Source organism: Corvus moneduloides, chromosome 23, assembly GCF_009650955.1.
Source record: "Corvus moneduloides isolate bCorMon1 chromosome 23, bCorMon1.pri, whole genome shotgun sequence".
NCBI classification, from domain to species: domain Eukaryota; kingdom Metazoa; phylum Chordata; class Aves; order Passeriformes; family Corvidae; genus Corvus; species Corvus moneduloides.
In genome coordinates, this window is record NC_045498.1 from 5,165,941 (window position 1) to 5,191,425 (window position 25,485).

Below are 25,485 nucleotides of genomic sequence, written 5' to 3' on the forward strand. Positions count from 1 at the left end.
GGGCGAGAATCCCCACAAGATGAGAGCTGGTGTCTCCACAGGAACTGGATTGAGATCCCTCCAGAGGCAGGACTGGGATCCCCCCAGATCACAGACAGGAGCTCCTGGGACCTGGGCTGGGATGTGCTGGGATGAGAGCGGGATCTCCCCAGGACCGGGGCTGGGATATGCCCACATCACGGCTGGGATTGCCCCTGAGGCAGGGCCAGGACCCTCTGGGATCAGGACTGGGATCCCCCCATCAGTCCCAGGGTCACAGGGAGCCCAGGGTCACCGTGTCCCCAACCAGAGTGGCCTCAGGACTGGCCCCGAGCAGCATCCCTCGGGGATAGGGCTGGGCACAGGGATGAGGAGGAGGCAGAGACCCATCCGTGTCCGATCACAGAGCCGGGAGGCGCGGGGGCACCAGCACAGGTGTATTTTTGGGGCAGGATCCACCCGCCCCCGCGATTGCTCCGGAGCTGTACAACCCCCGAGCCCCCCGCGACAGGCACGGCCCCGGCACAGCGGGGAAACAATATTAACAGCAAATTCGGGGGGCACGGGGGGCGCGGAGCCCCTCAGCCGAAGGGACCCTTGACGTTCTTGGGCTGGAAGAGCGGCTGCTCCATGGGCATGGCCCCCAGGCACTCGGCGGGGCTGCAGTGCCCCGTCTTGCCCGGCTGCCCCGTGGCACCGGGAGGGCCGGGGATGCCGGGGATGCCCTGCTGCCCCACGGGGCCCGGGGGACCCATCTTCCCGTAGCCTGGTGGCCCTTGGGGACCTGGAAGAGATGGAGAGAAAGGGGGGGGGGTGACAGGATGAGGGGGTGGCAGCAATGCCCAGCGTAGGGCTGGGGGCCACATGGAGGGACGGGGCTCACCTGGGGGTCCCGGGGGGCCGCTGTCCCCCATCAGCCCCACACCTTTCTCGCCTTTCTCTCCTTTGGCACCCGGCTCACCTGGGAGAGAGGGGGATGGAGACGGGTGAGATCCCGGCACAACCGCAGCATCCCAGCAGCCAGGGACACCGGGAATGTCCTGGGGACACCGGCAATGCCACAGGGACTCTGGGAATGCCCCAAGGGCACCAGGAACATCTCAGGGACACTGGAAATGCCCCAGGGACACTGGGAACGTCCTGGCAACGCTGGGAACACCCCAGGGACACCCATAACGTCGTGGGGACACTGGGAATATGATGGGGCCATCAGGAACGCCCCAGGGACACCGGTAATGTCCCAGGGACGTAGGGAACATTCCGGGGACATTGGGAACGTCTAAGGGACACCGGGAACATGATGGTGACATCGGGAATGCCCCGGAGAGCAGCACGTACCCCGCATGCCCGGCACGCCCTGCCGCCCCTCTCTGCCGATCTGCCCCGGCATCCCCGGGGAGCCAGGGGGTCCCGGCCGGCCGGGCAGCCCGTCCTTCCCGGGGGGACCGGGTCTGCCCGGGGATGCCACCATCTCCACCGGGAAGTGCAGCCGGGAGGTGTAATACGCCATCCGCTCTGCGGGGACAAGGACCGAGCTCAGCGCCGACGGGGACAGGGCGGGGACACGGGGAGGGTCCCCGGGCCTCGTCGCCATTCCCCCGGTTACCGTCAAACATCTTGTTCAGCTCCTGCCGGATGAACCTCTTGACCTCGTCGTAATTCACCACGTCTCCCTGAGGAGACACGAGGGGACACGCGACGGGCCACGGCCACCGCGCCCCGGCAAAGGGACAGGGTCCTGCCCCCCGACGCGGCCACCCGTCCTTACCATCATCCCCGGGGGTCCCGGTAGCCCGGGGCTGCCCGCGGGGCCCGGCGAGCCCGGGGGTCCCCTCTCCCCCGCCGGTCCCCGTGGCCCCACGGGTCCCATGGAGCCGCTTTTCCCCGGACCCCCGGGCATTCCGGCTCTGCCCTTCTCCCCGGGGTACCCCCGCTCGCCGGGGGATCCAGAGTCACCCTGTGGAGAGGAAAGGCTCAGCCCTGGGGTGCCGGGACAGCTGTGGGACACCGGGGAGGCGGCGGTGGCACTGCCAGGCTCCCCTCACCTTCTGTCCGGCCGGTCCCACAATGCCCGGTTTTCCTGGGGGTCCCTGGAAAACAGCAGCAGCGTGGCAGGGATGTCCCCACCCCGGCGACCCTGTGTCCCCATCCCTCTGTCCAGCGGGGCAGGAAAGCTCCAGAGCCCCCGCTCCTACCTCTTTCCCAACGGGTCCGTCCGGTCCCTGCTCCCCCTGCGAGGTGGTGACAGAATGAGGTGGTGACACCACGGGGCCACCCCCAAGGTAGCCACTGCTTCGGGGTACGGGGTCTGTGCCCTGCTGCACTCACCGGTGGTCCCGGGTGTCCCGGGGGTCCCGGCTGTCCTGGCATCCCCGGCAGACCCCGCTCCCCCACGGAGCCGCGCTCGCCCTTCAGCCCCTGCGCGGAGGAGGGAGCCGGGAGCATCGGGATCAGCGCGGGGCGGGGATGGGGACCCCAAACCCGCTCTCCGTGGTCCCATCCCGACCCCAAATCCCAGAGTGAGGGCTCCAGCCCTGGCAGTACTCACCACTCCAGCGAGGCCAGCGGGACCCGGCTGCCCCGGGCTGCCGGGGGGTCCCTGGGGACAGAGACAGGCGGGTCAGTTGGGGGTCACAGGTGATGTCCCCACTCCCTGCACCAGAGGGAGTCCCCGCCGTGATCCCCCCGTGGCTATGTCATGGGGGGCAGCTCCAACTTACGATGAGCCCTGGGGGTCCCTGCCGGCCTTGGGGTCCCATGGGTCCAGGGTCACCCTGAGGAAGGCGAGATGAGGAGGAGGAGGTGGGGAGGGGTGGTGACAAGGAAGGCAGGGTGGTGACAAAGGGCCCCAACCTGCCCAGGGGTCACCCAGCCCTCGCTCACCTCCGCTCCCGGCCGGCCCGTGCTCCCCGGGGGGCCAGGTTTGCCACAGTCACCCTAAAAGGAGGAAGGGACATCATGGGCAAGAGCAACGAGTGGAGACTCTGGCCAGGCCCGAGGCCCCTGGGGATGTCACCACCCAGCGTCACCATCGCTCACCTTCGGTCCTGGGAGCCCTGGGTGTCCTGTCTTGCCCTTGAAACCCTGGAGAGAGAAAAGAGCTGAGTGGGGCTCCCAGGGTGCCACCAGCAGAGCCCAGCAGGTGACTCTGACTCTGCAGTGCTGGTCCAGGGCCAGCACCCAGAGCTCAGTGTCCCCAGGAACACGTGGTGGGACAGTCCCGGCTCAGGGGACCCCAGTCCTGGCTGCAGGGACATGCCAGGCACGGAGCACTAGGGAGGGGTGACAAGGAGGGCTGTCACTCACCGGAGGACCCATCATCCCTGGTGGCCCGGGGGGACCAGGGTCACCCTGGGGAGAAAGAGATGTGGGTTGGGGGTGTCCTGGGGGGGTGGTTCAGGGTGGCTGCCCCCCACCAAAACCCAAGAGAGCGCCAGAACCTCACCCTCAGCCCTGGCTTCCCGTCTTTGCCATCCAGTCCTTCCAAGCCAGCAGGGCCCTGTGGGGACAAGGTGACAGTGACAGAGGGTGGTTTGCACTGAGGAGCTCTGGGGGTCCCCAAGGGACTTGCTCAGGGCACCCCAAGATATGGGAACAGATCCCTGGGGAAAGGGAACGGGTCCCTGGGGAATGGGAACAGCCAGCGGTGCTCCCAGGAGCACCCAAGGGTGACACATAGAGGGGGTCTTACCTGGATTCCTGGGGGTCCAGGGGGTCCAGGGGGTCCTGGCATCCCCGCGGGGCCTCGCATGCCCTCACTGCCCTGCAAGAGCCACAGGAGGTCATGGGCACAGCCAGGGCTGGGCACCAAATCTGGGGGGCAAGGGGTGACACCACAGAGCATTGCCCGGTGGCACTTGCCCCTGGCACTCACCTTCTCGGCCACAGGCCCTGGTGGCCCAGCTGGACCAACCTTTCCTGGGAAACCAGGAGGACCCTAAACAGATGAGGGGTGTTGAGTTAATGGGGGATCCCAGCAGAAGAGCCCAGCCCATAAATCCCGCTCTTCCCCAACTTATTTTAATGGGATTGCTCTGGAGCTGCTCCCTGCACCTCATCCCACTCGTGTCCCCCGGGTAGAACCCCCTGTCCCCATCCCTGGCCCTGTGGGGACACCCAGACACACAGCCAGGGATGGGCACCAAGCCTTGGAGACACCTTCCTGGAATTCCCGGGGGGTTGTACTCATCATTCCCAGTGGGATTTACTCACCGGTGGTCCCGGGAAGCCAGGCTGGCCCTGGAAACCCTACAGAGACACAAGAGCTGAGCCAGACCCCACAGCCACATCTTGCCCCATGGGGGTCCTCAGGGGGGTTCTGGCCCCTTTGGGGACACTCACCTGGTCCCCTTTCTCTCCGGCGCTTCCCGGTAGCCCACGCTCGCCCCTGGGACCCTGCGGAGAGACGGGACGAGGTGGTGGGAGCACCCCACAACACCCACAGCCACCCCTCTCCCACCCCATAACCCTCAGGGTGGGCACCTACCGCTGGCCCCACAGGACCGGGCAGCCCGTCCACGCCGGGGGGTCCCTGGGAAGGACAGGGATGGGATCAGATGGATGTGGCTGGAAGGATCCCAGTGCCGGTGCCCACGGAGAGGGGGGCACCTGGGGGAGAGCCCGGCCCCACTGCCCCTGATTAGGGCCCCGAGGGACTCACCAGCTCCCCTTTCTCTCCAGGGGGGCCCACGTAGCCTCGCTCGCCTTTGATGCCCTGGGGAAGGAAGGGGACAAGGTGGGATGTGGGGCAGGGATGGGATTTGGGGAATGGATGGAAAATGGGGCATGGATGGGATATAGGGCAAGGATGGGATATGGGGTAGGGATGGGATTTGGGGTAGGGATGGGATTTGGGGCAGGGGTGGGATTTGGGGCATGGATGGGATATGGGGTAGGGATGGGATATGGGGCAGGGATGGGAGATGGGGTAGGGATGGGAGATGGGGCAGGGGTGGGATATGGGGCAGGGATGGGATATGGGGTAGGGATGGGATATGGGGTAGGGATGGGATATGGGGTAGGGATGGGAGATGGGGCAGGGGTGGGAGATGGGGCAGGGGTGGGATATGGGGTAGGGATGGGATACGGGGTAGGGATGGGATATGGGGTAGGGATGGGAGATGGGGCAGGGGTGGGATATGGGGTAGGGATGGGATATGGGGTAGGGATGGGATATGGGGTAGGGATGGGATACGGGGTAGGGATGGGATGTGGGGTAGGGATGGGATATGGGGCAGGGATGGGATATGGGGTAGGGATGGGAGATGGGGCAGGGATGGGATTTGGGGCATGGATGGGATATGGGGCATGGATGGGAAATGGTGCATGGCTGGGATTTTGGGGCATGGATGGGACATGGGACATAGAAGAGGAGAGATGGAGACACAGCCGGGGCATGCTCAGGGTGCAGGTGCCCTGGCATGGATGAACAGGACGCTGGGAATGTGTGGGATGGGATTGGATGGACAGGACAGAGATGAGCCCTGCAGGGACATGGCGCTCTGTGCCCACCGGGGTCCCCAAATGCAACATGGGGGGGGTCTCAATGAGCACCAGGAGGGACACGAGGACCCCCAGGGGCTGCCTGGTGCCCCCAGTACTCACAGGAAGGCCGGGGGGCCCTGTAGCTCCGGGGTATCCGGGTTGTCCTGGAGGTCCCTGTGTGTGAAGACAAGGACACTGAGCCACCTGCAGTGCCCCAGCCAGGTGCCAACCCCCACGGGCCACCAATGTCCCCCTGTCCCCTCGTCCCACAGCACTCACCGGCTCCCCTTTGGCTCCGGCGAGCCCGGCAGGGCCACGTTCCCCTTGGAGACCCTTTGGGGGGAGAAGAAAGGAGATGCAGGGGGGTCTCCTCCAGCCCCTCCCGGGGCTGTGCCCACCTGGCAGCAGGACCTGGGCACAGTCCATGGGTCTGTGACCTCTGCCAGCCTGCTGGGATCGCGGCTGGGTTCCCTCCACCCCTGGCACAGCCACGGGCACCGGGGGCAGTGCCCAGGCATGGGGCGGGGGGGGGATGCTCAAACCCTGGCGCTGTGACCCTGGAGCCAAGGAAAGCTCAGCCCTGGGGGGACTGCGGGGGGTGCCCAGAGCTGGCTCCAGCCCTCAGCTCCAGCCTGGTGTTCCCCATCCTCCCAGGGTGACACGGGGACAGCCGGGAGCCCCACAGGGACCTCCGGGGTGGGTTAGTGGAGTGACGTGGTGCCGAGGTGGCAGAGAATGACAGGACACGCTGGCACACCGCAGAGCACGGCCCACAGAGAGCCCCAGAGAGCCCCAGAGAGCCCCAGAGAGCCCCAGAGAGCCCCAAAGAGGCCGTGGGGTGATGGTGACATTAGTGGACGAGGGGACACGAGCAGGAGTGCAGGATCCTCCGAGAGCCGCCGGCACAGCCCCACCACGGGCTCCTGTGGGGAGCGAGCAGGGCGGGAGCAGGAGGATGGAGATGGAGGTGGAGATGAGGATGAAGATGGAGATGAAGATGGAGATGGTGGTGGAGGCTGAATGACCACAGAGGAGTGACCAGAGGAGGAGGATGAGCCCAGGCAGCACCGGCCACACACGGGATCCTCCTGGTCGCCACAAATGTCCCTTGGAAGCCACCAGGTGCCCCCCCGTGGGAGCTGTGACGGTCACCCAGCTGAGGTGGCAGGTCCCTGGCACACCTGGAGCCGCGGAGCTGCGCCAGGTCCCGCGGTGGTGAAGAGACCCAGCACCAGATCCCTGAGCTGAGGAAGATCATCCCGGGTCTGCCGGGCCCCCCTGCCTTGGGATGGAGGAATGGGAATGGAGGGATGGAGATGGAGTGGGAGGGGAGGGGCAGCTGTGCTGCGGCTGCTCCCGGCGGGGACGGGGACAAGGGACACAGCCAAACCAAGCGGCAGCGACACAAGGGCACAGAGCGGAGCCGTGCTGGGTTCTTACGGGCAGTCCGGGTGCGCCCGGCGTTCCGGGAAAGCCTGGGGGGCCCTGAGGGGAGAAACAGGGAGGTCACAGCTTGGAAAAAGCGCTGGGGAGCCCGGGCTGAGCCCTGGGGGTGCCACAGAGCTCCTGCTCCACCTCCGGGCTGGCAGCACCTTCATCTCCATCTCCAGCCTCACCGGGGACATCCGTGCCATGCCGTGCCACACCTGTGCCTCGCCACGGCCACGCCCCACTGCCCGTCACCACGGCCTCAGGGCAGGGTGCCAAGCCCCTTTGGCAATCAGCTTTTAAGGGCTCTGAGCCCCCCAGAATCCCCCCACCCCGGGCAGGGGTACTTACGATGGGCCCAGGTGGTCCCGGGGGTCCCCGCAGTCCTGGCGAGCCCTGGGGAGGGACGGGGTGTGGTCACCAAGTGTGACCACAGAGGCGGGGACAGCCCCGAGGGGCACCACGGGACCTGCCCCAGCCCCCGGGAAGGGCTGGCATGGCAGGAAAGGGGGTCCATGGATGGGTTGGAGCTCACCCACCTGCTCTCCTCTCTCTCCTGGGATGCCCGGAGCTCCTGGCAGCCCGGGATCACCAGCGCAGTCAGGGCTGTCACCCTGAGGGGAGTGGGGGACACATCAGGACCCCAGACCTGCCCACCGCCCATCACCCACCTCCGAGCCCTGCCAAGCACCCCGCAAGCAGCTTCTACTCCCCAAAGCCCCCACAGTTGGTCCTGGATGCCCAGCAGGGACCGTCCCTGGGGAGCAGGGGGTGGGACAAGGGCCCCAGCGCCACTCACCCGAGGCTCCTCCGCTCGCGGGAACTGCGCAAAGCACTGCAAGAAAACCCCGGAGTCACCCCGCTGCGACAGGACGAGCCTGTCCCCTCCCAGGATCCAGGCGGTGTCCGGAAGCCTGCCCGCATTCCCAGTAGGACCAGTGTCCCCAAAGCGTGCCCACAGTGTCCCCAAAGCGTGCCCACAGTGTCCCCAAAGCGCGTCCAGTGTGCGGTACTTCCCCCAACTCCCACACAATCCAATTCGCTGGGACTCGGGAGCACCTCTACACCTCCCCCTCCACGGCCAGGGGGTGTCGGGCACCCAAATTCCCACCCGGAGCTGTGGGAATACTCACCCGGGCACAGTTCTCGCTGCCAGGGGCACCCGGCATGCCCCCATCCTCCTTCTCCCCCTCCAATCTGCCGGGAGCTTCCAGGGCCGCCTGCAGCTGGGCACAGTCGCCGCAGAGAGTCTGGGGGGGAAAGAGGGAGTCAGGGGCACCCCGAGGGGTCCCGCGGGGCAGGAGGGTGACCCCATCCCCACCCTCTCACCTTCAGCACCTCGATGTTCCTCTCGGCCATGACGGCCAGAGGTCCCTGGAAAAGAGGGAAGGAGGGATGGAGAAGAGGGATGGAACGACGGAAGGAGGGAAGGATGGGAGGGATGGAGAAGAGGGATGGAACGACGGAAGGAGAGAAGGATGGGAGGGATGGAGAAGAGGGATGGAACGACGGAAGGAGGGAAGGATGGGAGGGATGGAGAAGAGGGATGGAACGACGGAAGGAGGGAAGGATGGGAGGGATGGAGAAGAGGGAGGGAACGGTGGAAGGAGGGAAGGATGGGAGGAGGGATTGTCCCCAGGGACGGGGGAGCAGGGCAGGGGACACTGCCGTGGGAATTGTCACCACCTACCAGGTCTCCAGCCGGTCCAGGCAGTCCGGGCAAGCCGTTGTGTCCCGGCATTCCCTAAATCCAAGGGGACACCGAGTATTCAAACCTTGCCCTAAAAAGATGGCGATCATTCCTGCTCTCCCATGGCTCACCTGGCGACCGGGGGCACCGGGCGGCCCAGGGGGACCGGGAGCTCCGGGGGGACCCTGCAAGACCCCAAAAAAGGATCAGAGGGAGGCAAGGGGGGTGTGGGAGGGGCACAGTGAGGGTGGCACCGACCTGCGGACCAGGCTGGGGCTGCCAGGACATCCCGGTCCATAATCCTGGGGCTCCCTGCGGGTGAGAGACGGGGAAGAGAATCCGGGAGGGTGAGACGGGGCCGGGGGGTGCCTGTGAGGGTGACACGGAGCCGGGGGAGGGGGTGGCACTCACCGGCATCCCGGTGTAGTTGGGGTCCTGGCGGGGGCTGGGGGCACAGGAACACTCCCCGGGCTCTCCCTGTGGGCAGAGGAGGTGAGGAACAGGGCGGGCAGAGGGGGTGGCACGGGGGGCACAGCTCCACCCGAGCCCCAACTCACCTTCTCTCCCTGGGCGCCCTTCTCCCCCTGCCAGAGGAAAGCCGAGATGGGCATTAGGGTGGGTCCCCGGTGCCCCCCACCCACCGCGGGGCACCAGCTCGGCCACCCACACCCCTGGCACAGCCCCCCGGCACCCCCCCGGACCTACCGGCTGCCCGCTGGACCCGGGGAGCCCTCGCTGCCCCTCGGGGCCCTGCGAGGAAGAGGAGGGTGAGGAAACTTCCTGGCTTGGCCAGGGTCGAGGTGCCAGTGGGGTGGCACTGCCCATCCTGGAGGACAGGACCTACCGGTGGCCCTGTGACGCTGCTCCCTGGTGGTCCAGGGGGTCCCGTGGCACCTTTGGGGCCCGGAGGTCCCTGCAGAGGAAGGACAGCAGGAATGGGGAGCACGGGGCACACCGAGGGCTGGGGGACGCTCTCTTACCTTGGCACCTTTCTCTGCTGCCATCCCCGGGGGTCCCTGCGGTCCGGGGGGGCCCTGGGGGCAGGACAGGGTGTCGGTTCCTCCCAGTGAGGGGACAGCAGTGTCCCCAGAGCTGCCACAACCCACACAGGGGGCTGGCAGGAATTGGGGGCTGCCCCATCACCCAGGGCTGGGCACCCCAAAACCCCACCCCCAAACCCTACTCACGGGGGGTCCGGGGGGTCCGGTGCTCCCGGGGTCTCCCTGGGAAAAGCAGATTGTGTGAAAGCCACCAAAGCCACCCAGCACGGCACGGTGACAACACCGGCACCCCAAAACCCACCTGCAGTCCCGGCTGGCCGATCCCCCGCGGTCCTGGCTCACCCTATGGACACAGAAGGGCAGTGAGATGCCCCCAGGACCCCACACCCAACCCCTGCACCCCATTAGGGACACAGAAGAGCAATGAGGTGCCCCAGGACCCCACACCCAACCCCCGCACCCCATTAGGGACACACAGGGGCAGTGAGGTGCCCCCAGGACCCCACACCCAACCCCTGCACCCCATTAGGGACACACAGGGGCAGTGAGGTGCCTCCAGGACCCCACACCCAACCCCTGCACCCCATTAGGGACACACAGGGGCAGTGAGGTGCCCCCAGGACCCCACACCCAACCCCTGCACCCCATTAGGGACACACAGGGGCAGTGAGGTGCCCCCAGGACCCCACCCCCCACCCCCGCACCCCAGTAGGGACACACAGGGGCAGTGAGGTGCCCCCAGGACCCCACACCCAACCCCTGCACCCCATTAGGGACACACAGGGGCAGTGAGGTGCCCCCAGGACCCCACACCCAACCCCTGCACCCCATTAGGGACACACAGGGGCAGTGAGGTGCCCCCAGGACCCCACACCCAACCCCTGCACCCCACTCACCTTTAGCCCCTTCGGCCCAGCGGGGCCCTGCACCCCCGGCAGTCCTGGCTTCCCCTAAAACACAGCAGGGTCACCCCGAGGACACGATGCCACCGGGGCCCTTTGGCCGTGGGGAGGGGGCACTCACGGCTCTGCCCGGCTGGCCGATGCCCGGCGGGCCCTGGTCCCCTTTGGCACCGGGTTTTCCCGGGATGCCCACCACGTCCGAGAGGTCCCCGAGCAAGGCGGGGCCGGGCTCGCAGGCGTCTCCCTGCGGGGAGGGGACAGGAGAAGGATGGAGGGGTGGGTGACACCGAGGTGACGGGGCACAGGTCCCCAAAATGTGGGGGGGGGTCTCACCTTGTCGCCTTTGGGGCCGGCCGGTCCCCTGATGCCAGGCTCACCCGACAGCCCTGGGACACCGGCCATGCCCGGGGTGCCCGGGTCCCCGGGGCTGCCAGCGTCGCCCTGGCGAAGAGAGGGGACAAGGCTGGCACGGGGAGGCAGGGGACAAGGCACGCACAGAGGTGCCAGCCCCCTGTGCCACCACCAGCGCCACCAGGAGCCACCCCGAGCCCCTCTCACCTTCTGTCCCTTCTCGCCAGCGTCGCCGGGTCTGCCCTGGGGAAACGCAGGAACGGGTCAGGCTGGGGCATCCCCCCCCAAAAACGGGCACGGGGGGCACGGGGGGCACGGGGGGCACGGGGGGCACTCACCGCTCTGCCCGGGGGGCCACCAGGGCCCCTTTGTCCTGCTGGCCCCGGCACTGCCACCAATGTCGCTGTCCCTTGGAGGGCTTGCGGGGTGGGAGGGCACTGCCCGCATTGCTCGCCCTGCGGAGGGACGTGCCCGCTGCAGGGTGGCGAGTGGGGGACGGGGGGTCTCGGCCCCCCTGCCCTCCCCATCTCAGCGCCGTCCCGTGCCAGGAGCTGCCCAGGTCTCAGCTGGGGAGGCGGCAGGGACAGGGCAGGGACAGGGCTGTCCCCAATGTCTCACCTTCTCTCCCTTGAGCCCCCGCACGCCGGGATCTCCCTTCTCTCCCGGGATTCCCTGGGCCCGGAATTCACAGCACAGGTGAGACCGCGGCCCCCAAAACCCGGCTCCGGCACCCCTGAGCCCCCAGACCCCTCCTGCACCCCTGGGCTCCCCTCCCCGAGCCCCCAGACCCCTCCTGCACCCCTGGGCTCCCCTCCCAGAGCCCCCAGACCCCTCCTGCACCCCTGGGCTCCCCACTCTGAGCCCCCAGACCCTTCCTGCACCCCTGGGCTCCCCACTCTGAGCCCCCAGATCCCTCCTGCACCCCTGGGCTCCTCCCCCCGAGCCCCCAGACCCTTCCTGCACCCCTGGGCTCCTCCCCCCGAGCCCCCAGACCCTTCCTGCACCCCTGGGCTCCCCACTCTGAGCCCCCAGACCCTTCCTGCACCCCTGGGTTCCCCACTCTGAGCCCCCAGACCCCTCCTGCACCCCTGGGCTCCTCCCCCCGAGCCCCCAGACCCTTCCTGCACCCCTGGGCTCCCCCCCCAGAGCCCCCAGACCCTTCCTGCACCCCTGGGCTCCCCCACTCTGAGCCCCCAGACCCTTCCTGCACCCCTGGGCTCCTCCCCCCGAGCCCCCAGACCCCTCCTGCACCCCTGGGCTCCCCCCCCAGAGCCCCCAGACCCTTCCTGCACCCCTGGGCTCCCCCACTCTGAGCCCCCAGACCCTTCCTGCACCCCTGGGCTCCCCACCCTGAGCCCCCAGACCCTTCCTGCACCCCTGGGCTCCTCCCCCCGAGCCCCCAGACCCTTCCTGCAGCCCTGGGCTCCCCACTCTGAGCCCCCAGACCCTTCCTGCACCCCTGGGCTCCCCACCCTGAGCCCCCAGACCCCTCCTGCACCCCTGAGCTCCCCACCCTGAGCCCCCAGACCCCTCCTGCACCCCTGGGTTCCCCACTCTGAGCCCCCAGACCCCTCCTGCACCCCTGGGTTCCCCACTCTGAGCCCCCAGACCCTTCCTGCACCCCTGGGCTCCCCACTCTGAGCCCCCAGACCCCTCCTGCACCCCTGGGCTCCCCACTCTGAGCCCCCAGACCCTTCCTGCACCCCTGGGCTCCCCACTCTGAGCCCCCAGACCCCTCCTGCACCCCTGGGCTCCCCACTCTGAGCCCCCAGACCCTTCCTGCACCCCTGGGCTCCCCACCCTGAGCCCCCAGACCCCTCCTGCACCCCTGGGCTCCCCACCCTGAGCCCCCAGACCCTTCCTGCACCCCTGGGCTCCCCACCCTGAGCCCCCAGACCCTTCCTGCACCCCTGGGCTCCCCACTCTGAGCCCCCAGACCCCTCCTGCACCCCTGGGCTCCCCACTCTGAGCCCCCAGACCCCTCCTGCACCCCTGGGCTCCCCACCCTGAGCCCCCAGACCCCTCCTGCACCCCTGGGCTCCCCACCCTGAGCCCCCAGACCCCTCCTGCACCCCTGGGCTCCCCCCCCAGAGCCCCCAGACCCCTCCTGCACCCCTGGGCTCCCCACTCTGAGCCCCCAGACCCCTCCTGCACTCCTGAGTTCCCCACTCTGAGCCCCCAGACCCCTCCTGCACTCCTGGGTTCCCCACTCTGAGCCCCCAGACCCCTCCTGCACCCCTGGGCTCCCCACCCTGAGCCCCCAGACCCTTCCTGCACCCCTGGGCTCCCCACCCTGAGCCCCCAGACCCCTCCTGCACCCCTGGGCTCCCCACCCTGAGCCCCCAGACCCCTCCTGCACCCCTGGGTTCCCCACCCTGAGCCCCCAGACCCCTCCTGCACCCCTGGGCTCCCCACTCTGAGCCCCCAGACCCTTCCTGCACCCCTGGGCTCCCCACCCTGAGCCCCCAGACCCTTCCTGCACCCCTGGGCTCCCCACTCTGAGCCCCCAGACCCTTCCTGCACCCCTGGGTTCCCCACCCTGAGCCCCCAGACCCCTCCTGCACCCCTGGGCTCCCCACCCTGAGCCCCCAGACCCCTCCTGCACCCCTGGGTTCCCCACCCTGAGCCCCCAGACCCCTCCTGCACCCCTGGGTTCTCCACTCTGAGCCCCCAGACCCTTCCTGCACCCCTGGGTTCCCCACTCTGAGCCCCCAGACCCTTCCTGCACCCCTGGGCTCCCCACCCTGAGCCCCCAGACCCCTCCTGCACCCCTGGGCTCCCCACTCTGAGCCCCCAGACCCCTCCTGCACCCCTGGGCTCCCCCCCCAGAGCCCCCAGACCCCTCCTGCACCCCTGCGCTCCCCACTCTGAGCCCCCAGACCCCTCCTGCACCCCTGAGCTCCCCACTCTGAGCCCCCAGACCCTTCCTGCACCCCTGGGCTCCCCCCCAGAGCCCCCAGACCCCTCCTGCACCCCTGGGCTCCCCACCCTGAGCCCCCAGACCCCTCCTGCACTCCTGGGCTCCCCACCCTGAGCCCCCAGACCCCTCCTGCACCCCTGGGCTCCCCACCCTGAGCCCCCAGACCCCTCCTGCACCCCTGGGCTCCCCCACTCTGAGCCCCCAGACCCCTCCTGCACCCCTGGGCTCCCCACCCTGAGCCCCCAGACCCCTCCTGCACCCCTGGGCTCCCCACTCTGAGCCCCCAGACCCCTCCTGCACCCCTGGGCTCCCCACCCTGAGCCCCCAGACCCTTCCTGCACTCCTGGGCTCCCCCCCCAGAGCCCCCAGACCCTTCCAGCACCCCTGGGCTCCCCACTCTGAGCCCCCAGACCCCTCCTGCACCCCTGGGCTCCCCACCCTGAGCCCCCAGACCCCTCCTGCACCCCTGGGCTCCCCACTCTGAGCCCCCAGACCCTTCCTGCACCCCTGGGCTCCCCACCCTGAGCCCCCAGACCCCTCCTGCACCCCTGGGCTCCCCACCCTGAGCCCCCTCTGTGTCCCCACTCACCGGTCTGCCCGTGGGTCCCACATGGCCGCTGTCCCCCTGAAATGGAGCAGGCTCATGGTCATCAGGGCCAGGATCAGGATTAGGGTCAGGATCAGCCGAGCCTGCCCCGACCCCATGGGATGATCCAGCCCTTCCCGCTTCTTCCAGGGGTGTGAAGAGTGGGGGTCACTCACCTTCTCGCCCTTGATCCCAGCCAGCCCGGAGAGCCCCATTTCGCCCTGCTGGACACCCCATGGTCACTCACCCGGCACCCACAGCACCTCCGGGGTGCCAGCCCAGCACGGGACAGGAGGGTCCAGCCCCGGCACTCACCGGCAGCCCCGGCTCCCCCTCGAGCCCCTCGGCGGGGCCGCGGCGCAGCGCGGCGAGCACACGGAGATCACAGGACAGGCAGGAGTCCCCCTGGGATGGCAGGAGGGGACAGCTCAGGGTGGGGCGCAGCGGCCGAGCGGGGGGGTGGGATGGAGGGTCACACACTCACCTTCTCCCCTTTCATCCCCTGGATGCCGGCGTCTCCCTGGGAAGGAAAAGCAGGAGCTGGACGCTGCTCGGCGTCCCCCAGGTCCAGCTGGGGACAAGCCAGCTCACCCCGTGTCACCTACCCTGTCCCCTTTGGGTCCTGCGGGGCCGGGTGTGTCCTGGGAACGCGGAAACAGAGGGAACATCAGGGATGCTGAGGTGAGACAGCTCTGCCCTCCACCCCACTCATCCCTGCGTTCAGACTCACCGAGACCCCGTCCCTGCCGGGCGCTCCGGGCTCTCCCCGCGGTCCTGGCTTGCCGGGAATTCCGATGGCACCGAGCATCCCCTCCGGACACACCTCGCACGGCTCGCCCTGCCCGGTGGCAGCGGTGAGACAGAGCCCAGCCTGGGGGTCCGTGGAATGCCCCCCGCGATGCCCCGAGGCCGGGGGATGTGCCCGCGGGCACCCCCGGGCCACTCTGTCACCGCACCCACCTTGTCTCCTTTCGGCCCCAGGACACCGGGGGGACCCTGCGGGAGGAAAGCGGGGACGGGGCTGCTTCAGGGAGGCCAAGGTGTGCCCCATCAGTGCCACCCAGCACCCCTCAGCTGGCCACCAGCCGCGTCACGGGATGATCCCGGGATGGTCATCATTTGGGATGATCCCAGCCCCGAGCAGGGCCGCCGGTTTTCCCAAAGCCCTCTCGACTCCCGGGCTCGGATCCCGTCACCTCTCCGGCCAAGCAGCCCCGACCCCGAGCCAAGAAACCCGGCCCTGACCCCGGGCTTTGGCTCCCGGTCCCGCTACTCACGGGTGTCCCAGGCGATCCTCCGGGTCCAGGAGCTCCCGGGCTGCCCTGGAGCCAGAGATGGGAAAACCGGAGCTCAGCAAGGGGAAACACCGCAGCTCTGGGCCCTCTGTGATGCCCCTGTCCTCCCGGGGGGGGTTTCCTGCCCCCCGAGCCAGGTCTTTGGGCCACCCAAGGAGCTTGGCCAGCCATAGCTCAGCCGTGCTGGATCCGGCTCCGGGCATCGGGAACAGCAGGGACCCCTTTCCCTCCACTCACCTTCTCTCCCTTCGGACCCGGGGGTCCACCGGGGTCACCCTGAAAGGGACAAAGGGTGGTGTTAGCCCTGCTCAGGTGCCCTGGCCAGCCAGCCCTGGCAATGCCCACCGTGGGGACACCACCGTGGCACAGGGGTCCTCACCGGCTTCCCTGGAAAGCCAATCCCTGGAGATCCTGGCTTCCCTGGGGGGCCCGGTTCACCGGCCAACCCCTCGGGTCCCACGAGGCCGGGGTCACCCTGGAGGACAATGGAGGGGTGGCAGTGCTGGCAGTGCCACCAGGTGCCCCGTCTCCCACCCCTCACCCCCAAAGCCCCAGGTACCTTCTGGCCCTTGGGCCCCACCACGCAGATCTCTCCAGGCCGGCCCTGGCAGGAGGGGATTGGGATGTGAAGGCTCCTGTGGCCAGGCCCCCTTGTCCAGGGAATGCCCAGGGGGTGCCCAGGGGGTGCCCAGGGGGTGCCCAGGTACTGCCCAGCACTACTCACATCATGCCCAGGGCGCCCCGGCTTGCCCTGCAGTCCCCCATCGCCCTTCTCGCCCTTCTGGCCCTGCAGGACAGATGAATGTCACCCGTGGTGTCACCCGTGGTGTCACCCATGGTGTCACCCAAGCTACCCAAGCTGGCACTGGCAGGTGCTGCCACCTCTGCCACCATCCCAGGTGTCCCTGCTGCGATGCCCACAGGTGGGCCGGACTCACCTTCTGCCCATCAGTGCCCGCTGGCCCCGGGAGTCCCTGCACGGGAAAAACGGGACAAAGGGGGTGCCCAGGTGGGCTCAGGCAGGGTCCCCTCCTGCTCCTTTCAGGCCCACACGGAGCTGGACCCACCCACCACAGCCCAGGGCAGGGGACTCCCGCAGTGTCCCCACGCCGTGGCCCCACAGCCGAGTGGCACTTACCGCCTGCCCACGCTGCCCCTTCTCACCCCGAGGCCCCTCAGCACACTGGGAGGAGGAGGAGGAGGAGGAGGAGGAGGAGGAGGAGGTGAGAGGAGAGGCAGAGACAGGGAGGGGGTTTGGGGAGGGTTTGGGTGGGCTCTCACCTGCACGGGGCCACCGGGGTGGGTGCGCACGCAGTCCAGGCCCTGCGGAGGGGGGGAGGCGGCTCAGGGATGAGGGTGGGGGGGTTTGGGGATGGGAGCACCCCCAGGGCAGCGGGACCCCCCTGTGCTGGGGATCCCACAGGGAGAGGCCCCCCAGCAGAAGGGGACAGGCCAGGGGTAGGTTGGGGACACTCACACGCTCTCCCTTCTCCCCTTTGGCACCGGCGGTGCCAGGGAGGCCGCGCTCGCCCTTGGTGCCCTGCAAAAGAGGGAGGGGTGGGTGACAAACAGGCACGGGGTGGGTGACAAGCGGGCACAGGGTGTCCCCACAGCAGGGCCCACAGCTCCTGACAGGAATGCTCCGGCACAGCATTCCCACATTTCCGCTGGAGCTGAGCTCTGGGTGTCCTGGGAGGTGGCAAACCTACCTTTGGACCTGGGGGACCAAGGGTGACCTGTGGAGGCAGGAGAAAGGTGTCCCCCAAGGGCACGGTGGCTTCACATGGCAGCAGGAGAGCCCTGAGCCTGCCACGGTGCCCATCCTCCCAAAACTCCTGTCCCCAAGTGCCACCATGGGGCACGGAGTTCCCAAATGCCTGCCATCCCCCTGCCATCCCCCTGCCATCCCCCCACACCCCCAGCCAGCAGCTGCTGTAGGAATGGGGCCACATCTGGAAAGGATCAGGGACTTTCCAGATGTTGCAGGGCCCTGGGCCAGGAGGAGCTGTGGGGTCGTGGGGGGCTGGTGACAGCACCCCGGTGGCTTTTGCCACCCCCAGCTCACAGTCCAGCTGGGCCAGCTCGGCGTCCCCACGTCCAGTGCCACACTCACATTTCCTGATGCCATCTGGGGCGAGCAGGGAGGGCACTGGAAGAGACAGGGATGGAAGCTTGGAGCAGATCCACGCACTGCCCACGGCACCCCAAACCCCACAGCACCCCAAACCCCACAGCACCCCCAAACCCCACAGCCACTGCCCTGCTCCCCTGGGCACCGCACACCCTCAGGGCTCCCCCAGCAGCATCTTCCCCCAGCCCTGGAGCGCTCCGGGCACTGGGAATTCCTGGATGGAAAAGGGAAAAGCCGCCGTGTTTCCTCCCCGGGGAGCTGATGAGGTGCTGGCCTGGCTCTCCCTGTGGATTTGTGGCTTGACCATGGCTCTGCTGGGCCAAACCAGCCCCTCCAGGCTGCTCCCACGGGACTGGGGACAGGTAGGATGTGGCTGTGTCCCCATGGCCTCCAGCCCCCAGCCCTGGCAGGATCCCAGCCCTGGGACACAGCAATGAATCCCTGTGGTGGGATGAGGGATCCCAGAGACACTCAGGGATGAGGAACAGGAGCGCTGGAGACATTTCCCAGCTCTGGCAATGCTCCGGAGACGCTCGGAGGGAACAAAGAGGCCCTTGGCCATAGCTGGGATCGCTCCAGCAGCAGCACAGAGAGAGTGGGGCCTCAATTCCTGCTCGGGGGAGCAGAGCAGCCGCTCTTCCCGGCATCCCAGGAGGGCTGGAAGCAGCTGGGACTTCCCAAATGTGACAGGGACAGAGCCAGACTGGGTCTGGGATAGTGGGTGGCACCCTGGGATGGCACTGGAAGGGGAGCGGGGTTGAGCGTGCCAGGACTGGGATAGCCAGGCTGGGACACTCTCACCTTCTCCTTGGGATCTTCCCTCAGGCTGGTCCTTCCCGAGGTTCTTCCCGGCACCTGTGGGGAGAGAAGAGCACCGTGGGTGTCATCTGCCTGCGTTATCCCACCCCTGGCTGCTCCCTCTCCATGAATCCCGGGTTATCCTGCCCGGGCACCCATGGATGAGGCAGCGGTGGGACCACAGGAGCCCTCCCCTCCCTCATTCCCAGGCCTCCAGTCACCGGCACCTCCCTCCCGAGCCTCGCACCGGGTGGAAAAAGGGAGGAAGGGATTTTCCAGGGGCTGGATCAACGTGGCTGCACCGGGCACCACCGAGCTGCTGCCCACCCCAAAGGGCCAGGAATGGGATGGGGACAGGGGTGGGGATGGACATGGGGACGGAGATGGGGACCAGGATGGAGCCAGGGGTGGGGATGGGGTCGAGAGCGGGGATGGGGACCGGGACGGGGATGGGGATGGGGTCGGGGCCGGGGATGGGAACCGGGATGGGGCCGGGATGGCCCTGCCGGAGCTCACGGTGCCCAGCGGCTCCTCCAGGCAGAAGCAGCGGGTGAACACCCGGCCCTCGGGCTGCGGCACCATCTCGATGAGGTTGCTGCTCTGCATCAGCTCCGCTTGCCGGCGAGTCTTGGGCGCTTCCGTCTGGCACTGCAGGGACACAGCGGGGTGGCAGGGGGGCTGCCGAGGGACAGCCGGGGCCGTGGGGACAGGCAGCACGAGGAGGTGACACACTGGGGACAGACCTGCCCTCGCTGCGCCTCCCCTCTGGGGAAAACCCTGAGCGTGCACAGGGCAGCTCCAGGGTCCTGCCAGGATTGGGGTGGGCACTCAGGGGCACTCAGGGGCACTCAGGGGCACTCACCCCGCTGGCCGAGATCTCGCAGCACCCCTCCCGCCTGGCCAGCTCAGCGTCACAGTAGATGTGGGCTTGCTGGATGTCAAACTGCAGCGGGACGTGGGTGGCAGGTCAGGGGTGACCCTGGCACCGCGGACGGAGCTGCCCCCACCCCGCGGGCACTCACCCGGACCGGGGTGCCACGCACGGCGTCCAGCCCCAGGAAGGTGTTGCCCTCCGGGGCCAGCGCCTGCCGCGGTCCCAGCGGCTTGGAGGAGATGGAGGCACAGTCCAGGTGCACGGACACGGCGTGGCCCTGCACGGCCACCACCACCTTGTGCCACCGCCCGTCGAACAGGGATGCCACGGCCTTGCCCGCAAAGACGGCGCTGACGAAGGTGGCCCCCAGCGCCCTGGCCTGGAACTCCAGGCTTTTCTCGGGGCCGTGCACGGCCAGGGAGAGCTGGGCACAGAGGGGACAGCACCGCGCTCAGAGACGGCTCCTGGCTGTCCCCTGGCGCGTCCCGCCGCATTCCCGGGATGTACCTGGGGGTATCCTTGGCGGTCGGTGACCTGGAAGAGGTACCAGTGCTCGCCGGTGCTGTTCTTCTTCAGCAGCAAGGTGAGGACCAGGGTGAAGGTGGGGGGCAGCCCCCGGGGGAACACTTGCCTGTGGGGACACGTGTTGGGGTGGCCGGACCCTGCGGGGCACTCTGGGGACGGGGTTGTGCCCATCCATAGGGCACTTTCAGGTGGCAGCATCACCCCAACAGCCCCCCAGGGGTCCTGCCACGATGTGTCCCCACTGGTGGCACTCCAGATGCCATCACGGTGGATTCGGCCCCACACTGTGCACCCCAAACACGGCCCTGCTGGGGCAGCTGCAGCACCCAGGGCCATGCTCTGATCCCAGAATTTTGTCCCTGGGAAGCTGGGAAATGCATCCATCATCCCTGTGGCAGCCTTTCCCCAGCTTGCCCACAGCCCATTAAACCACTGGAAATATTTGCTCCGGGCTCTGCTCCGCTCCCGGCCTTGGCTCCACACCCGTGATTTTCCAAGCCACCGCTCTGGAGCTGGACCAAGGGACTGGGACAAGGCCAGTGGTCTCCTCTGCTCTCCGTGGGGCACAGGGACACCTTGACTGGGCACTGAGGTGGCTGGGCAACCAGAGGAGTTCACAACCAGGGTACTGGGGCTGTCCCCATGTCTGGATTCCCAAGGCTGGATCTGGGATGCCACAAGCCCTCGGCCAAGAGCAGCACCAGCCTGGAGCATCCACCATCCATCCCAAAGCCATCCAAGGATTTGGCTGCCCAGGCTGGATCTCCTCACCCTCTGGAGAGCCTCATGCCCGGCACAGCTCTGTGCCAGCCCTGGAGTGATGTGGGGACAAACCGCAGCCGTTTCCTGCAGGAACAGCTCCCGAGGACGTGGATCTGCTCCCGCTCTGCCACGCTGCAGCATCCCTGCCAGCCCTGGCACTACGGGCACCGGAGACGGAGGTGCCAGTCCCCGTGTGCCCCCCCAGCAGCCCCCCACACACCCAGCAGTGCCTGCTCAGAGCTGAGCAGCCTCTGGAGCTCGTCTGGAGCCCGCGGGCGCCTGCCAAGAGCAACCGCAGAGCAGTCACAGAGCCCTGCTTGCGCAAGGTCTGGCCAGCACCCAGCCGAGCCGTGGCAGCCCGGGATTTTCTTTCGAGGAGGAAGGTGTTCGGGCAGCCCCGGGGTCCCCTGTGTGCCCACGGGTGACACGGAGCTGCCTGGCATCCCTGGCACCAGCTGAGGGCAAAGCCCATCCAGCTTCACCCAGACCCCAACCTTACAACACACACGGGGATGACGCCTGGAGGAGCTTTGGGTCACCCAGGGCCACCTCACGGGTCACCCAAGGCCACCTCATGGGTCACCCAGGGCCACCTCATGGGTCACCCTGGGCCACTCACTGCGTGGGCTGGACCAGGGGCACGGTGCCCAGGCGCAGCACCGCTGGCCCCCGGGCGCTGCGGATCTTCTTGATGGACGAGATCTTCAGCAGGTCGAACCTTTTAATCAGGTTAAAACCTGCAGGACAGAGTGGAGGACATAAGACCTGGCCCAGGGACAGGTGACAGTCCCCAGGCAGGGCACAGAGCCCATCCCCCGCCTGTTAAGGGACCTGAGAGGGTCTTTTCTTACCCGTGACGTTCTCATACTTGTCCCCAGCCAGATCCTCATCCCAGAGCTGCGGGCACAGCTGCCCTGTGAGGCAAACCAGCACATCACTGTCGCTGCAGCGTCCCCAGGCACGGTGGGACGAGCAGGGTGGGACCACACAGAGCTCCCCAAGTCCAGGAGGTGTTGCCAGGAGCCCCCCGAGGCAGCACAGACCAAGCAAACCCCGCTCCCAGGGCAGCGCAGGCTCCCGGCGGCCGGGAGGAGCGAAGCTGGAACGCTCCAGGAGCAGTTTGGAAGGGTCCGAGCTGGCCCTGCTGCCTCCCACAGGTGAAATGCTTTTCCCAGCTCCCGGAACAGCCCCGCGGCTGGAATCAGCATCAGGAGGCTCGGACGGGTGCCAGGGACACCCACAGTGCCACGGAGAGCTGTCTGCTCCTGTCCCATCCCGGTGACAGCTCAGAGCTGGCGGCCCAGGGGGACAGGGGTGAGGGTCCAGCCGGAGGCTGAGGCGCAGGAAATGCCGCGTCAGGCGCGGTCACGGGGGTGCTGCTGCTGTTCGCAGGGATAAATCACGGCTCCAGCAGCACCGAGTCACCTCCAGATGCGCCAGATGTTGGGAGGTGCGAGATAAAGGAGTAAACAAGGCGGTAGGGAGAGAAGGATTTGTTTTGTCTCCATGCACGGCGGCCCTGGAGCAGGGATGGGCACCAGCGATTCTCCCACCTCTTCCTTGGATGTTCCTGGGGGGTCTCTGACCGCCCCCCCCCCCCAGCCCTTGCCCATCTCTCTGTCCAAGAGCTTGGCACCACCGTGGCTTGTCCCCCATGCTGACCACAGGGCCAGCAGTGGTGTGGGGACATGCCCTGGCCCTGGGGACCCCCGACCCAGCCACAGCAGTGAGGGTTGTGAATGTCCTGGCCACACGCAGAGTCCCCTCGGGGCCTGTGGGTGTCACAGCCGGGGGCAGAGTCCCCTCCCGCCGGCGCTGACATCACCCTCAGCAGGGCAGGGGACACAAAGCGCAGCATAAATCACCCCCGTGCGATCTCTTTGAAGCCTCTCCCAGCCCTGCTGCTGCTCCCAAGGGAAAATCTCGCCTGTCCAACCCTCTATCCCTCAGGAAAGGCCAGGACACGGGAGGCTACGCCGTGCCGGGCAGCAGGGACCCCTCCACGGGCAAACCCGGGCCCCTCGGGCTGAGCCACCGCTCCACCCCCACCGAGCCTGATGCAACCACGGCGTCGCTTCCAGAGGCTCCTCCCCTGGAGCCCATCCCACGCCGGGAGCCACACGCAGGCCGGGGACACCCCGGCAGCGCTGGGCTCAGCCACGCTCCCCCTGTCCCACGTGGACACCCCCCAGCCCTCAACCATCGCGTGGGTCATGGCCAGACCTCTTCCCGATTCGCAGCTGGAGGCCAAACCTCTCTCGGGAGCTCTGTGCATCCTCACCGCTGCCCGGAGCGGTCCTGGCTCACCTGCCCCGCCCGCTCCCGCCCGGACCCGGCTCCACACGCGCTGCCGGACGCCGCTGCCTTGGCCGCCAGCTGGCACCGAGGGACGGAGAGTGGCCGAGCCCCGTCCCTCCCTGATGGCCGCGGCTGTGGCAGCGGTGTCGGGGTGTCCCGGGCTGGCTCCCCGCAGCCGGGCTCGCTCGGCTCAGCTCTGCCTGGCCCCCTGCCCGCACGGGATGCTGAGCAAAGCCCCGGCGCTCGGTCAGCAGCCACCGCTCCAGTCCTGGCACGTGGGGACCTGGCACAGCTCACGGTGATTCCGGCCACCTCCGTATTGTCACCCCCTGGGTCTGACCCAGCCCTCGCCTAAGGGACAGGCGAGGAGGGAGGTGGCTCCCAAGGCCTCGTTCCTGGTGGTCCTTACCTTCCGCTGGTGGCAGCTCCTTCCCCTGGCAGGCGCTGACGAGCCCGGCGAGCGCCAGGGCCCAGAGACCCCTCATGGTGCCCGTGGCAGAGGCTCAGGGCCCGCACGGCTGCCTGCAAGAGAGAGACTCCGGGCAGCAGCGGGGTGGGCACCTGGTGGCCACCAGCCCATGGAGGTTGGCCACACCAGCAAAGCCACCAGCATGGAGCAGCGCTGACCCTGCTGGCCATGGCTCGGTGACGTTTTGGGGCTCAGTGTGGCCCCCATCCATCTGCTCCACACCCAGCCCAAGCCTCAGCATCCCAGCATCCCTGGGCGTCAAACCCCAGCACCCGGATTTACTCCAAACATCCGGAAATGCGATGGCTGAGGTTCCCCAGAGTGGAACCGGGCACCTCCTGCGTGCACCCACCCAGGAAGGTCTCACTGCCTCCCGTTTTATCCCCCGGTGCCGTGCAGATCCCGGGGTATCCCTGCAGGTCACCCCGACCTGGCCTCCCTCCTGCTTCCTGCCACGAGGCACGGTCGGGCTGCAGGCCGGGAGCAGGAGCCGGGACAGACCGGACACACTCGGCTCCAGGGGCTGCTGCCAGAGCGGGACGTGCATTCATGTTCCTTCATCCCCCATCGCACAGCCCCCGGGACCCCCGGCAGCGGGGCCACCTCTGCCCTGCCTGCACGGGGCTCTCTCGCACCCCCAACTCTTCCCAGACTCCCAGCCCCCCTGTCCCGAAGCACAACCCCTTCACCGGTTGTCCCCCCTGCTGCCAGCCGCCTGGCCTGGCCTGGCACTGCCTGCACCCACCTCTGCTCCCATTGCACCCACCCCTGCACCCCTGCACCCCCGCTCCGCTCCCCAGCTCCCCCCGCCCGCTCCCCGCCTTCCCTGCGCCGCACCCTCCGCACCGGCGGGTCCCCGCGGCCCCGGGGCGTGATTAACTCCGGTGATTAACGGGGAATCCCCCGCTCGTCCCGTCCCGTCCCGCCGCAGGGCGGGGTTCCGCCGGGCTCCTCCCGCCCCCCGGTGCGGCCCTGCCCGGGGCTCACCTGCGCGGGGCTCGGCGGGGACGGGGCTGCCGGGGGGTGCGGGACACCGGGAACTCCGCCGCGGGACACCGGGAACTCCGCCGCGGGACACCGGGAGCGCCGCCCCCGCCGCCTTCCCCGCCTCCCTCCGGGGGGGGCTCGAGCCGCCCCCCAAGCGCTGCCCGCCCTCCGCGCCCCCCCCCCCCCCCCCCCAACCCGGGGGGGCCCGGCCGCCGCCCGCCTTCGCATCCCCGCCCTTCTCCTCCTCCTCCTCCTCCTCTTCCACCCCCGGGCGCCTCCCACGGCAGCGCCTTCCCTCCCTCCCCACCCGCCTTCCCCCCCCCCCGCTCCGGGCGCTGGACCCCCGCCCAGAAGAGGGGAACCCCAATCCCGCGGGTGGGGTGTAGCCCATTCCCTGGCTGCCATCCACGTGGAGCGGCTCTTCCTCTCTTCAGGAGCACGGAGGGGATCCAGGTGCTGGCACCGGTGGTGGCATCGCTGGCCAGAATGTCTGTCCCTGCAGGAGGAGGGTGTCCCTCAAGGATGCTCCTCCACTGGCACGACCCCAGGAGCAGCTCCGGGCAGACCCCGAGGCACCAGGACAGCCAGCCCGCGGTGTGACACGGAGCTGCTGTCCCCTCCCTGCGCCTTGGGGTGGCTTGGGGACAGTCTGGCTCAGGACGAGGTGCCCGGGGTCAGAGCGCTGCGACGGGAACCCTGCCACCATCTCTGCCGCTGGCACCGCTGCTGCTCCCACGTCCCCAGCAGCAGCAGCAGCAGAGCTGCTGATTTCCCAGAGCCCTGCCAAGCCCTGGAGGGATCCGGCGCCCATCCCGGCTCCCAGCGCCCTCGCGCAGCATCCAGCCCCGCGCCACTGGGACGTGCCAGCCTGGAATGCTGCCCCGGGGCCTGGCTGCCCGGCTCTGCTCCATCTTCCCGTTGCGTGCCAGGCCGCCCTGATCCCCCCAAAAACAAGCAGGGAACGAGCCCAGCCCGTGCAATTTTGGGTCTGCAAAGCATCCCCTG

The 25,485-nt window shown here is 68.4% G+C and overlaps 1 protein-coding gene across 6 annotated transcripts; it reads right to left on the minus strand.

The window, feature by feature from the left end:
* Window positions 1–399: 399 nt before the first annotated feature.
* COL16A1 (collagen type XVI alpha 1 chain) lies at window positions 400–24,607 on the minus strand. 6 transcript variants are annotated; one of them, XM_032132387.1, is made up of 71 exons: window positions 24,481–24,606; window positions 23,434–23,546; window positions 21,578–21,640; window positions 21,346–21,463; window positions 19,947–20,070; window positions 19,588–19,863; window positions 19,428–19,508; window positions 19,082–19,213; window positions 18,569–18,622; window positions 17,750–17,785; window positions 17,346–17,372; window positions 17,114–17,176; window positions 16,918–16,959; window positions 16,775–16,819; window positions 16,575–16,610; window positions 16,361–16,423; window positions 16,196–16,240; window positions 16,016–16,111; window positions 15,874–15,912; window positions 15,619–15,663; window positions 15,302–15,337; window positions 15,072–15,179; window positions 14,947–14,982; window positions 14,826–14,861; window positions 14,657–14,746; window positions 14,518–14,562; window positions 14,345–14,380; window positions 11,454–11,507; window positions 11,174–11,290; window positions 11,043–11,078; window positions 10,818–10,925; window positions 10,606–10,728; window positions 10,479–10,532; window positions 9,884–9,925; window positions 9,769–9,804; window positions 9,562–9,615; window positions 9,426–9,494; window positions 9,287–9,331; window positions 9,139–9,165; window positions 8,993–9,058; window positions 8,840–8,893; window positions 8,713–8,766; window positions 8,582–8,635; window positions 8,221–8,265; window positions 8,025–8,141; window positions 7,691–7,726; window positions 7,431–7,505; window positions 7,243–7,287; window positions 6,904–6,948; window positions 5,743–5,796; window positions 5,584–5,637; window positions 4,640–4,693; window positions 4,466–4,510; window positions 4,321–4,374; window positions 4,192–4,227; window positions 3,854–3,916; window positions 3,671–3,742; window positions 3,425–3,478; window positions 3,286–3,330; window positions 3,019–3,063; window positions 2,863–2,916; window positions 2,700–2,753; window positions 2,528–2,578; window positions 2,308–2,397; window positions 2,175–2,210; window positions 2,025–2,069; window positions 1,748–1,936; window positions 1,586–1,652; window positions 1,318–1,494; window positions 863–940; window positions 400–763 (listed from the first exon to the last, which is right to left on the minus strand). In XM_032132387.1, exons 2-71 carry the CDS (start codon window positions 23,507–23,509, stop codon window positions 561–563), a joined length of 4,824 nt encoding a protein of 1,607 aa, XP_031988278.1. In that variant the 5' UTR covers window positions 23,510–23,546; window positions 24,481–24,606; the 3' UTR covers window positions 400–560. The 6 variants fall into 6 exon arrangements, with proteins under 6 accessions (XP_031988278.1, XP_031988276.1, XP_031988277.1 ...); XM_032132385.1 differs by having other exon boundaries at window positions 14,518–14,565; XM_032132386.1 differs by lacking the exon at window positions 24,481–24,606 and adding an exon at window positions 24,331–24,387 and having other exon boundaries at window positions 14,518–14,565.
* Window positions 24,608–25,485: the final 878 nt, after the last annotated feature.